At 33.1% G+C, this 14,256-nt stretch overlaps 1 protein-coding gene and 1 non-coding gene across 2 annotated transcripts; both read right to left on the bottom strand.

Annotated features, from left to right (window-relative positions):
• Positions 1 to 4,397: 4,397 nt before the first annotated feature.
• Positions 4,398 to 5,458, bottom strand: LOC149486747 (15-hydroxyprostaglandin dehydrogenase [NAD(+)]-like). Its single transcript, XM_089697856.1, has one exon. The coding sequence runs from the start codon at positions 5,441 to 5,443 to the stop codon at positions 4,688 to 4,690; it is 756 nt and encodes a 251-aa protein (XP_089553982.1). The 5' UTR covers positions 5,444 to 5,458; the 3' UTR covers positions 4,398 to 4,687.
• Positions 5,459 to 6,132: 674 nt separating this feature from the next.
• Positions 6,133 to 6,204, bottom strand: TRNAE-UUC (transfer RNA glutamic acid (anticodon UUC)). The gene has a single exon. It is a non-coding gene; the product is annotated as a tRNA-Glu (tRNA).
• Between the last annotated feature and the right edge of the window lie 8,052 nt (positions 6,205 to 14,256).

Below are 14,256 nucleotides of genomic sequence, written 5' to 3'. Positions count from 1 at the left end.
TTAGCTATCGGCAACCGGAAAACACAAAAACATAAAATTATTGATAACCGAATAATTAGAAACCACCAATCTCCTCCAAGCCGACTGGTCATCGTGGGGGAAAAAGACCGCGACCCTCTAAAGATAAAAAATATCAGTAAAAATAAATATAACGATATATACATAGCAACTTTAAACTGCCGATCACTAGGGACCACCGAGAAATTGAAAGAATTAGAACTAGCATTGGATGAAATAAAATGGGACATTATTGGTATTAGTGAAGTAAGAAGATTTGGAGAAAAAATAGAAGACCATGGAAATTACATACTACACCACATTGGGGAGACGCCCGGATTATATGGAGTCGGATTTATAGTTAAAAAGAGTTTTGCCAAAAACATTAAAGAACTAAGGGGTATTTCAGAACGAATAGCAATTCTCAACATTCTATTACCCGTAGATGGTGAGGAAGAACAAGAATGGACTATAATCCAGGCGTATTCGCCTATTGAATCAAATAAGAAAGAAGATATAGTAAAAATAGAAAAATTTTACGAAGACCTACAATTAACTACTTCATATGCATCAAAAAACATGATAATTATGGGTGACTTTAATGGACAGATTGGTAAACAAAAATGTGGAGAAGAATATAACATAGGATGTCATGCATTTGGCAATAGAAGTAAAAACGGCTCACGACTAGTTTCATTTGCCATTGAAAATAAGCTAAGCATCCTAAACAGTTTTTACAAAAAGAAACCATCAAAGAAATGGACATGGATCTCTCCCAATGGCCGATATAAAAACGAGATCGACTATATTATGTCTAACAATATAAAAGTTTTTGAAGATTTGTCTATTTTAAACAACTTCAATTTTAACTCAGACCATAGAATTGTTAGAGCAAAACTATCAGGAAAACGTGCTAAAAGAGCACGAAAATATCAGTACAGCGTGAAAGGCATTGAATGCACCGGTAGCAAAGATTTACTTCTGAAAAACCTTGAAATATCACTGCAAAATGGTGGTAAAGAAAGAATGTCGACTCAAGAAAAATACATCAGATTGATCAAACAACTAAAAACAGAAACTATGAAAGTAAACATAACTAGTAAGAAAGTGATATCATTTAAAACTAAGGAATTATTACAAGAACGGAAAGAACTGATACAACAAGGAAGAACTTACAAAAACAATGGCCATAAGATAGCAGAATTAAGTAAAAAGATTAGTGAACAACTTAGAAAAGAACGGAAAATGAAAAGGTCAACAACATTGAGAACATACATAGAAAAAACAGGAGGAATAAAGAAGGCGCTGCAAGAAATGAATCACAAAAAGGACTGGATTCCAAATATGAAAAATAAAAACAATGCAAAGACCACTAAAAGACTAGAAATACTAGGTATCGCTACGGAATATTATCAAAATTTATACAAAAGCAATATAAAGGAACAAGGAATAAAGGTATATAACTCAGAAAACCAAGAGGAGATTAAACCAATTCTGAAGGAAGAAACAATAAAATCTATCGAAACACAAAAAGTAGATAAGGCACCTGGATCAGACTTAATCACAAATGAAATACTAAAAACTACATTACCAGTGTTAGCACCAATACTTACAGATTTATTCAATGAAATCCTCGAAACGGAAATCATTCCGGAGGACTGGACCAAATCGACAATCATACTGTTACATAAGAAGGGAGACAAAGGTGATATAAAAAACTACAGACCGATCAGCTTAATGTCAAATATTTATAAAATATTTTCTAAAATAATATTAAACAGAATTACCAATACACTAGATGAAAACCAACCTAAGGAACAAGCTGGTTTCCGAAGTAAATTCTCAACCTTAGATCACATACATACTCTACGACAAGTTTTACAGAAATATAGAGAATATAACAAAACATATTACATTGGATTCGTTGATTTTAACAAAGCGTTCGATACCTTGGAACATGAATTTATATGGGACGCTCTAAAGAAACAAGGGATACAAGCAAAATACATAAGAATAATTAAAAACGTATACACAGCGAGCACAGCACAAATTAAACTTGAATCTACTGGCAACGAATTTCCTATTCAAAGAGGTGTACGCCAAGGAGATCCTATATCACCGAAGTTATTTTCAGCAGTGCTGGAGATGATTTTCAGAAATCTTGACTGGACCGAAAATGGCCTCAATATAAATGGAGAAAATCTCAACCACCTGCGCTTCGCGGACGATCTAGTTTTATTATCAGAAGATGCAGGAACTCTGGGTGTAATGATGCAGCAACTATCGGATGAAAGTGCTAAGGCAGGACTGACAATGAACTTAACTAAGACAAAAATTATGACGAATTCTCAACGAACAGTAACAAACGAACTAATAACAGTAAACAATGAACAAATAGAATTTGTAAATGAATATATATATTTGGGCCAACTTATATCGACAGTGGATTGCATGAATAAAGAAATAGAACGAAGAATTAATAATACTTGGAAACGGTTTTGGTCTCTACGGGAAATAATGAAGAATAAAGATATACCTATGAAAGGAAAAAAGAAAGTGTACGAAATATGCATTATGCCATGCTTACTATACGGGTGCCAGACATGGGCGTTAACAGATTTACAGGAAAATAAATTAAAAGTCTGCCAAAATTCAATGGAACGGAGTATTCTGGGTATAAAACTAAAAGATAGAGTGAAATTAGAAGAAATTAAAAATAAAACTAAATTTAAACATGCACTCACAACTTACAGACAGCTAAAATGGCGTTGGACAGGACATATGTTTAGAGAAAGTAGAGAGAAATGGACTAAGTTAGTAACGGAATGGTATCCAAGAGATAACAAAAGGAATAGAGGTAGACAAAGCAAAAGATGGGAAGATGAATTTAAGAAAATAGCCGGTCCTGTATGGACCCGCTTAGCAAAAGATAGAAATATATGGAAATCTTTAGAGGAGGCCTTTGTCGACAGACAAGCTGTTCCTTATAAACATCCTGTTGCCGATAATATAAATAAAAATTAGAATAAGTAGAATTAACTTAGTTTTTAAGAAATTGGCATGTAATAATTTTAAGAAAAGTAACAGCAATAAAGGCTATTTTATTTTATTTTATTTATTTATTTATTTGTTTGTAACGTTACATTAAACAACTTGACCAGTTGTCTAGTCATTCAATTAAATCTCGTTATTCAATGAACGCGCTAGTTAATCAATTAAATAGCAGATTGATACAGATGACTGTGACACATAATAATAATAATAATAACGTAACAACAGATTAACGTAATGTTTTTCATAGAGATTTATCGTTAAATGATATAGAGACGTTTTCAGTATTAGCACAAATAACTAAATAGTTTATTGGGAAAAGCTAATATTAATCTGCAAATTGAAATATAATAACTAGAGTTTTATGGTAGACTAGCTTTCCGCCCGCGGTTTCGCCCGCTTTTTCAAAGAAAAACCGGCATAGTTCCCGTTCCCGTGGGATTTCCGGGATAAAATCTATCCTATGTGTTAATCCAAGTTACCCTCTATGTGTGTGCTAAATTTTATTATAATCGGTTCCGAAGTATTTGCGTGAAAGATTAACAAACACACACACACACACACACACATGTACACATCCTCACAAACTTTCGCATTTATAATATTAGTAAGACAGATATAGGTATATACCAAATTAACGAATTTCTTATTTCTCATTATAAGAAGTAAAATAAAAGCAGCGACGTTTATTAGGGTTTTTTAGATAATATCAAGAAAAAAATAAACTTCAATAACAGTGGCATTATTTAATAATTGTGTAATTATATTATTATTGTTTCATAAACTCATGCTTAATCTTTCGTATATTTTGGCAACTTTGGTGATAAAGATTTATCTATAATTATACCAATTATATAATTTTGTGACTTATCGTTGTGAACATATCCATTAATATGTATAATCTATATATATATATAAATGAAACCCGTTTCGTTGTCACGGCATCACGTTTGAACGGCTGAACCGATTTCGATAAATCTTTTTTTACTATATTCCTTGAAGTACGAGGATGGTTCTTATGTAGAGAAAACGTAAATATGTACCACAGGCGAAGCCGGGGCAGACCGCTAGTAATATATATTATGTCAACTAGTATTTAATAAACAATTACGTTATTATTTATGTTTAGTTTGGGATTTTAATAAAATGTATTGAATTCAATTGTTACATAACATACTATTATTATGCATAAGATTATTAAAATTGTCACTACATTACTTTCAAGGTAATAATAATTAATAGATAATAATAAAAATAACATAAATAAAACGTATTTACTCCACAAATCGTGACATGGTACCTAATTATTAAATTATTAATAATTTAAAAATATATTTTTTTATTAGGAAAGACTCATAGAATATGTTATAATAAAAAAATATAGTCAATTAAATTATTTTAATGTTACGTATATATTGTTTTCATTTCTAGTAAATTATTTTATCTGGAGAGTTCACTTTATCAATAAACTTCCCGCTGATTCATAAAATTGCACTCACATAAAATTATAGACTACATAATGACAACAATGATTGAAATGTCCACATTCCCAATATTTTACAATTAAATACAACACATAGATATATTCACTGTGCAATGCTTTATTTAATAAGTAGACTTATCTAAAAACTAACTTAAACTAAAACTCAAGTTTTTCAGCCGGCCTTCCACCCTCTACGAGCCAAACGGACCCGGAATCAGCTTTCTGGAATATCTCCACGGTACCTCTTCCAATGTCTTTGGGCTCTTGCCATTCGGTATCCTTAATCTCTTCCAGCAAGTCATCTAAAGTTTCATCTTCCCTCACGTTGGGATATTTAGCCATGTTCGTCGTCGTCAGACCCGGACATAGAGTAACAACTCGTACTCCCGTCCTTTTATAATTATATTCTTGACCCAGAGATTGCGAGAAGCCACGAACAGCAAATTTAGAAGCGTGATAATAAGGTATGAGCGATGTTATCCTATATCCATAGATAGAAGATACATTAATGATAGTTCCACCTTTGCCTCCCTTATCCTTTCTCATGTGATCGAAAAATTTCATCGTCCACTCCATAAGAGCTGTGACGTTTACATTGATTGTTTTTTTAATATCTTTTTCAGCTAGGACTCCAGCATTGTTTATGACAACATCAACATTTTTGGTCACACCCAAAACCTGTTCGTAGACTTTGTCCAGATCTTCTGTAACATCACATTTGAAGAATACAGCTCTATCTTTTCCGAATTTGGCCTTTATTTGTTCAAGGGATTGGAGTCCTTGTTTTTCATTGACGTCCAGCATGATGGCTAGTTTGGCGCCATTTTCTAGGAAGTGTTCGATCATGGTCAATCCCAGGCCATCGGCAGAGCCGGTAATAAGCACGACTTTTCCTTTCACGTCTCTGTCCATGATAACGTTTGATAGAGCACTAACTAATCAAAGCTTGCCCAATGCCCGCATCTATATATAGACTGATGATATTATGTCAATATTATTTTAGGGTTCAGCTAGAGAAAATATAAGCATGGTTGAATTAAGCTCGTACATAATATGCATAGTGAATTTGTTATAAAAAATGTTTTCTCTTATCACCCTATTGGCTAAATACATAAACGTAAGAATCCATCATTATTTATCTATCTATTGATAAATAATTACATCATAGGTATTATTCATTCAAATGGTTGGAGTAAAATATTAATTATCATTATCATTAATTACACAAACGTAAAACGCTTAATAGGATTATAATATAGGAGCGAAATAAATGAAATCTTGATATCTTATTTCAGTTTAATTGCTTTTTTAAGACGGATAGAAACAAATAATATGCCAAAAATATAAAAAGGACAATTATTATCTTTTAAATTATAAAATTAGGTACTCTGAAGAGTGAAGAAAAGTTGTAGTTGTTGCTTACCTTAAATTATAAGTAAACTTCTTACTCTTCATCATTTGTTTAAACGGTTTTCTTTTAACAGCAAATAGATTTATTACTTACATGTAAAATATTGTACGGAACTCGTAGATGTTATACAAATTAAAAAAAATCAACATTAACTCTTAACTAATTGAAGATTAAATAAATAAAAAAATATTTCCCGTACCGGGAATCGAACCCGAGCCTCCTGGGTGAAAGCCAGGTATCCTAGCCACTAGACCATACGGGAGATGAGAATTGAGAACAAAATGTTTCATCTTTTTCGTGCTCCACTGGCCTCTGCAAGAACAGAATTTATTTTGACCTTCAGTATATTGGAACATTATAATAGATATACCTAATCTTTCTAATATATATAAATCTCGTGTCACAATGTTTGTCCTCAATGGACTCCTAAACCACTTAACCGATTATAATAAAATTCGCACACCGTGTGCAGTTCGATCCAACTTGAGAGATAGGATAGGTTTTATCCCGGAAATCCCACCCGGGAAAGGGAACTATGCGGGGTTTACTCTAAAAACGCGGGCCAAGCCGCGGGCGGAAAGCTAGTACATATATTATATAATCGTTGATAAATCGTTTCTACTGTTTTCGTTATATTATTATTTATTATGTTTATTTTTACAAATCGATCCCAGATGGAAATAAACCTAAGGCGCGGGTCAAACACAAGCGGCGCGGGCGCGGGCGTGCCATAAGCGCACCTCTTGAATCTGTTTTGCACCACGTCCTTCTTATACATTTTGTATGAAAGAATTTTGGAAAGGCGACGAGGCGGCACGCCACGGTTGCGCCGCGGGCGTACCGCAGGCGTACCGCAGGCGCGCTTCCCCCATCGCATCCAAATAGAGGTCAATTCACGGTCATACACAATCAAAAACAAATCGGGTGGTAGTAGACCGGGAGATACTGACACAAAATTTCGAGTCATTTTTCTGTTACAATTTTTACAAAAAAAAAATTTGCAGATTTTCGGCGGTATGGCGACCATTTGGAATCGTCCGAAAAGTATGGCATGGCGATTTTCATAATTGGCTGCACGACGATGGTTACCTGTGCAAAAGTTAGCCTGGTACAAATGGTTGAATTGTTTTTTTTTAAATCAACACATTCGCGTCGGTATGGCGGGCTGTAAGTCACACCGGAAAAGTATGGCATGACACTACCGCCTACTTCTTTTTTATGGGCTATCGGTAAATTCTAAAATTTTTGTGTTACAAATCGTTTGACTTCGCTATTTTTCCGACGAGTTCGACTAACGCCCACGCGACTAAGCCGCCCGCGCCGGTACCAGCGTTCACACCATCGTTTTTCTTTTTGTCATTGCGTACTAAGACCCCTGTAGAACCGCCATCCTGTTACGAATGACTCGAAATTTTGTGTCAGTATCTCCCGGTCTATAGGAGACGGTAGCCTGTCAGTCAAAAATGTGTTCTCTCTGTGTGGAATTATATAGAGCTGCTATTACATACCCTTCTTCGTTTTGTTTTTAAAGGTGAATTGAATTAATCGATGAAATGATTTACACAGGTGATGGCAGTAGGGAAAGTGAAAATGAAGAAGAGCATAATGAAAGTTCCCATGTATTTACAATGTCAGAAATAAAGATAATCCTGATTTTGATTGTGTTTTTTATTTATTTGTAATTGTAATAATATTGTGGAATGATCAGTACTGTAAATACTTTTGAACTGAGATTTTAATGATAAGATTTATATGGTTTAAATGTAAACCTGTGTTTGAAAACCATATTTTATCTATACTAATATTATAAAGAGGAAAGGTTTGTATGTATGTATGTATGTATGTATGTATGTATGTATGTATGGTTTTAGACCCTGAGAAAGAACATAGGCTACCTTTTATTGCGAAATATGTACCACGGGCGAAGCCGGGGCGGACCGCTAGTACAATATAAATTTTGTGTTATTTTAACCTTCTTTTCTTCCATCATTACACCAGTACTACTTTAAAATTACTTTAAAAGTACTATAAAATTTTCCAAGTAAATTCCAACATTTTCAACAAAGATATATTTGCAATTGTGGGGTTATCCTCGCTATTTACTTACAAGGAATTATCAAAACAAAATCGTTACTTTCAAATTAATGTTAATCTCTTTTAGCACAAAAAACATAATTTTACTAAATTATGCATGAAGAAAATGCATTTAACCACTCTATATAAATATCATTTTCGGACGCCAACAGCGCGCCCGATGCGCGCCGGCAGCGCGCCCGAGGCGCGCCGGCTGGCGCGCCCGCGGTGCGCCCGATGCGCGCCGCGCCGCTTGTATATGTCCCGCGCCTTATACAAACTATTTTTATTGTTTTGATGACCTTGGAATCTTTACTGTTAATGACGTTCAAATATAATTAATATAATTCAGAGATTTTCTGTTTGGTGTATTACTATTCAATGAAATACTATTTATTTATTTATTACTATTTATTTATTTATTTATTTATAGCATACCTAACATAGAGCTAGAGCTAGAGAAAGAACATCTTTATTCAGTGTAGTTCAGTATTAGAATATTGCGTAGAATATTTTCGAACGTACTAGGAACAACGAAAGAATGCTCTACATACACAGAGTGGGATTAGAATGAGCACTCGCTCGTTTGATGTAAATGCACCGTCTTAAATAATTTATTGTACTACTAGATTTCCGCCCGCGGCTTCGCCCGCGTTTTCAAAGGAAAACCCGCATAGTTCCCGTTCCCGTGGGATTTCCGGGATAAAACCTATCCTATGTGTTAATCCAAGTTACCCTCTATATGTGTGCTAAATTTTATTGTAATCGGTTCAGTAGTTTTTACGTGAAAGAGTAACAAACATCCATACATCCATACATCCTTACAAACTTTCGCCTTTATAATAGTATTAAGATGCTTTCTCAAACCTTAATCAAACCTATATTCTCAATTCAGAAACCGACTGTTAGAAAGGATGGCCATTTACATAATTTCTATGACCTAAAGGCTAACATTATTTCGTATCTATACTAATATTATAAAGCTGAAGAGTTTGTTTGTTTGTTTGTTTGAACGCACTAATCTCGGGAACTACTGGTCCGATTTGAAAAATTCTTTCGGTGTTAGATAGCCCATTTATCAAGGAAGGTTATAGGCTATTTTCATCATGCTACGGGCAACAGGAGTGGAGCCACGGGGGTGAAACCGCGCGGAGCAACTAGTAAATAATATTCAGAGGCATACATACATTGCCCGATAGTAATAAACAACATTAACTAAACTAGATTATTATTTATTACATACGTAGATATTATGTATGTTTAATCTTATAATAGTTAATAAATTAAAAAAATATAATTATTTACCGATAACATATCTATTTGTTTAAATTTTGTTTATCATAATACACAGTGAGGTGAAAGGTGATGTAGCTTATCAGTTTATCTTTCTCAGAAAAAGATTTACGTTAAATTAATACATTCAGCCACCGGATTATTTAGTTATTCGTTTATTTATTTATTTAACTCTTCAATACATACAGGAAATTTTGTTAGAATTTTACACATTAACACAGTAGTATCACTACATAGTATAAAACAAAGTCGCTTTCCCTGTCCCTATGTGATATGTCCCTATGTCCCTATATCCCTATGTCCCTTTGTACGCTTAAATCTTTGAAACTACGCAACGGATTTTGATGCGGTTTTTTTAAATAGATAGAGTGATTCAAGAGGAAGGTTTATATGTATAACTTTTTTTTGTCATTTACTTTTTACGACAAATAATGGATAATTTTCGAAGCGATTATAACCAATACAGCATTAATCCTGAACCAATTAAATACCTTGAATACATTGTTCATTTAATATACATCTATATGGCCCTTTACACCGTATGATTTAAGTGAATATTTTCGAAGATATTACAGATTTAAAAATTCCGGAACGTAGCGTTTGCGGCGGTACCGGCCGGCCGCCATTGCACCCGTGCGAAGCCGGGGAGGGTCGCTAGTAGTTTATAAGGCGGCTTAATTAGATATGATATCTCTTTCAAGACAACCAAGGCCTTGAACCCTATATCCATACTTAATTTTATAAATGCGAAAGTAACTCTGTCTGTCTGTCTGTTACTCAATCACGCCTTAACTACTGAACCAATTTGCATGAAATTTTGTATAGATATATTTTGATACCCGAGAAAGGACATAGGCTACTTTTTACCCCGGGACATAGGATAGGTTTTATCCCGGAAATCCCACGGGAACGGGAACTATGCGGGTTTTTCTTTGACTGCGCGGTCGAAGCCACGGGTGGAAAGCTAGTGTAAAATAAAAGATTCAGTAACTGACAAATGACTTGGTTCTATAATATACATGTATAAAATCTGTGTTTGTTTCATATTTTAAGAAAAATATTTTCATAATATCTCGGTATTGTAAAAATGTATTCAAAAAGTAAAAAAAAAAAGTAATGTTTATACAATATATTAGTATTTCTGGAACGTTCGATTTTAATACAATTCGATGAGATTTTAGACAATTCGGTGCTTCAATACGCGTCAATACTATTTTTAAGCTATTGCATAGCTTTTACCTCAGACTTAGAGCGCAGCGACCTAATGTAAAATTTCCGTAACGAAAATACTTAACACCCCCCACTCCAACCGGCACAGCGATGCGATACTATACTATAGCTTTACCGCGGCAGTCCTCGAGTGCCACACGTATTTGTTTTACTTAGATATTATCGGCTTGCATATAAAAGATATTATTTCATCTTAATTTATGATTGATTTTAATATACAATATATTATAATATTTGAATATTACTGGTACAATTAAAATGCGGCATTGTTAAAAAAGGAGCAATGATTGATCTACAATAATTTCAAGATATTGTGCACGTATTGTATGTTTTCTTTGTTCTTATTTGGATCTAATCGATATAAATTGTATACTGAACTCATAAAAATTAAATTCGAAAGTTTAAAATCAGCATCAAAATTATTAAAAGTCTATCATAAATAGTATAATCTAGATAAGTAATTTTTAATCAAACAAAAGATAGATAAATACTGGTGCATATCATAATATCGTCGATACCGATATGCATTTATATACTCTTTTCATTAACCGACTTCAAAAAAAAGGAGGAAACCGAAAGAATTTTTCAAATCGGACTCTTCAGGTTTATAACATTAAACTTTTTTTCACTTTTACTTACAACAACTTATGGTCCTTACCTACAACATAATATGTATAACCATGTTATCACACGATTATTGTATAAGAGAATAGAACAAAGTTACATTATTAAAGATATTTAACATAAGATAATCTATACTAATACCATAGACAAATATAACCTATGCTAATACCAATAATATTATACAGCTGAAGAGTTTGTTTGTTTGTTTAAACGCGCTAATCTCAGGAACTACTGGTCCGATTTGAAAAATTATTTCGGTGTTAGATAGCCCATTTATCGAGGAAGACCCACAGGAGCGGAACCACGCGGGTGAAACCGCGAAGCGCAGCTTGTATTAGATATAATACACATTATTAATTATTATGTAGCTTCCTACACGTAGAGACACTCATATTAATACTTCTAGAAGCCTTTTCTTACCACACTGCTTTTCACGCCAAACCGATGTTCATAATATAAATAACACCAACCCACATAGCACGAATATATCAAAATTGCGAGCCAGAACCATTTTACAGCCATAGCACATAATAACAACTATTTATTGTTTTTTATTCTATTTTATTTTTTATTTCTTATTTGTTTATTTCTTTATTTGTAATGTTCTGTGTTTTGTTATTATTTTTGTCAGTTGTTGTGTGTGTTATTGTTTGTAAATAAATGTGTGTCTAAAATAGTAATACACCTTTACATTTATAGATATGATTTTAGAAATGCATGAAATGAGAAATGCACCTGCTACGCTATCAGCTTCAGGAAAAATTTATAGTGAATTTTTCAATACGTGTAATACATTGCTTTTATTGTACTATAATTCATTATTCCTTGTGATTTTTAACCAGCAACGTACAAGATAGTCTAAATTATCTAGTTAAATCACTTCTTATTATCAAAGGTAAATAAATATTAAGCTGAATAGCATAACTTTAAGTACCATTGATTTATGGTCGTTTTTTCTAAGTTTAAGTTTCATCATTTTTTGTAATTAATTTGGTTATATGTATTTTTGTTATATCAAAGGTGACTGATATAGTGATCTATCAACGCACAGCCCAAACCACTGGACGTATCGGGCTGAAATTTGGCATGCAGGTAGATGTTAGGACGTAGGCATCCGCTAAGAAAGGATTTCCCGAAATTCTTGCGGGAACGGGGAAAAACGGGGATGCACGTACAAAGTCGTGGGCGGAAGCTAGTTTATAATAAATGGTTTAATTTCTGTCTACAATGAAATATTCATATTATACTTCAATAAATATAATTATCTATAAGGAAAACAACATTACAGATAGATGAGCAAACATATTATAGGTAAGTATGTGTTTCTATATTCTATATAATAAATTTGTAAATAATATGAAATCATCGACGATAAGAGGAAAATGGTTGATAAAATATAGGTAATATACTATTATAAACTTAGACTAAAAAGTTAAAATTTAGGGTAGGTTAGCACTATTTATTTATGGTTAAGTTAAATATTTTTTAGTGTCATTATATTAAATTATACTAGCTTACCGCCCGCGGCTTCGCCCGCTTTGTCTAAAACCTAATAAATTATATACTAAAACCTTGCTCTTGAATCACTCTATCTATTAAAAAAACCGCATCAAAATCCGTTGCGTAGTTTTAAAGATTTAAGCATACAAAGGGACATAGTGACAGAGAAATATGACTTTGTTTTATACTATGTAGTGATGTCTACCGCGTTGTTCCGCTCCTATTGGTCTGAGCGACGAGCGTGATGATAAATATAATATAGCCAGAGATATAGTCTTGCTCTATAGATGGGCTATCTAACTCTGAAATAATTTTTCAAATCGGATTCGTGAAAGATCTTTGTAATTGCTAGCATAGAATAAGTAGGCGTTAATAAATCAAATAAACAATCATTACTGCATCTTTCATCTTAAATTTACATTAAAGAAATTTTCTATTTTATTAAGTACTAACTAGCTTCCGCTCACGACTTTGTACGTGCATCCCCGTTTTTCCCCGTTCCCGCAAGAATTTCGGGAAATCCTTTCTTAGCGGATCGATCGGATAGCCTACGTCCTAACATCTATAGTCCATTGAAATTTTACATTTTTTAGGCCTGACCTTGCGTTTTTTAGAGGACGCAATTTTATTTTTTTGATGTATAGGGGGGGGTCAGTGTGAAGCTAAAACCAAGTTTGTGGGGTCGCCACCCTTGTGCCATGGCCGCCATCTTGAAAATAGCGGTTGAAATGGTTTTAACGATATATCTCTTAAACTATTTATCTGATAATAAAACAATATTAACATTATTTGTTGCAAATTAAATCTCTACAACTTTGATTCAGTAACTTTTTGTCGTAGAACTATAAATAAAAAAGTTATAAACGAAAATGTTCAGAAATTATATAGCTATTTATATTTTTCAATAACACTTTTTTATCATTTTACGAAGAAATGATATAATCATATAAGACTATTTTTGTAGATTGAAAAATATAAACATCTCTAATTTCTGCACATTTTCGCTTATAACTTTTTTGTTTATAGTTCTACGACAAAAAGTTATTGTATTATTTTATTTCACGAAGGTCCAATAAGTAGACAAATTCACAGTACAGTCATTTATTCATAACGCTTATAGTAAAAAATAACAAACTTGAAGAAATTATTATTAGTTATTACATTATATCTAACTAGCGACCCGCCTCGGCTTCGCACGGGTGCAATGCTGATACCACAGACTAATAATAATATACTACGCTGATACTAAATACACTACAGAAAAACTGTGAACGTTGTATTATAAATTAGTACCTACATTATTTTGATAAAACTCGAAGGGTTCAGCCTGCGTTTGCAATGTAAGCGGAAAAAATGTAATTTTTTTACGACATCACATTAGAAACCTCAAAAATAACAGTACTTCTCCACTATTTGATGGATGTTATTATACATAATTAAGTATAAACCTTCCTCTTGAATCACTCTATCTATTAAAAAAAACCGCATACAAATCTGTTGCGTAGTTTCAAAGATTTAAGCGTACAAAGGGACATAGGGACAGAGAAAGCGACTTTGTTTTATACTATGTAGTGATGATGATACCTAATAACAT

The sequence above is a fragment of the Colias philodice genome, chromosome 8 (genome assembly GCF_061535455.1).
Source record: "Colias philodice isolate Cphi_HAF_F1 chromosome 8, ilColPhil1 Martin Lab GWU primary, whole genome shotgun sequence".
NCBI classification, from domain to species: domain Eukaryota; kingdom Metazoa; phylum Arthropoda; class Insecta; order Lepidoptera; family Pieridae; genus Colias; species Colias philodice.
The sequence above is the reverse complement of the archived record's forward strand: the minus strand, read 5'-3'. Positions and strand labels throughout refer to the sequence as shown.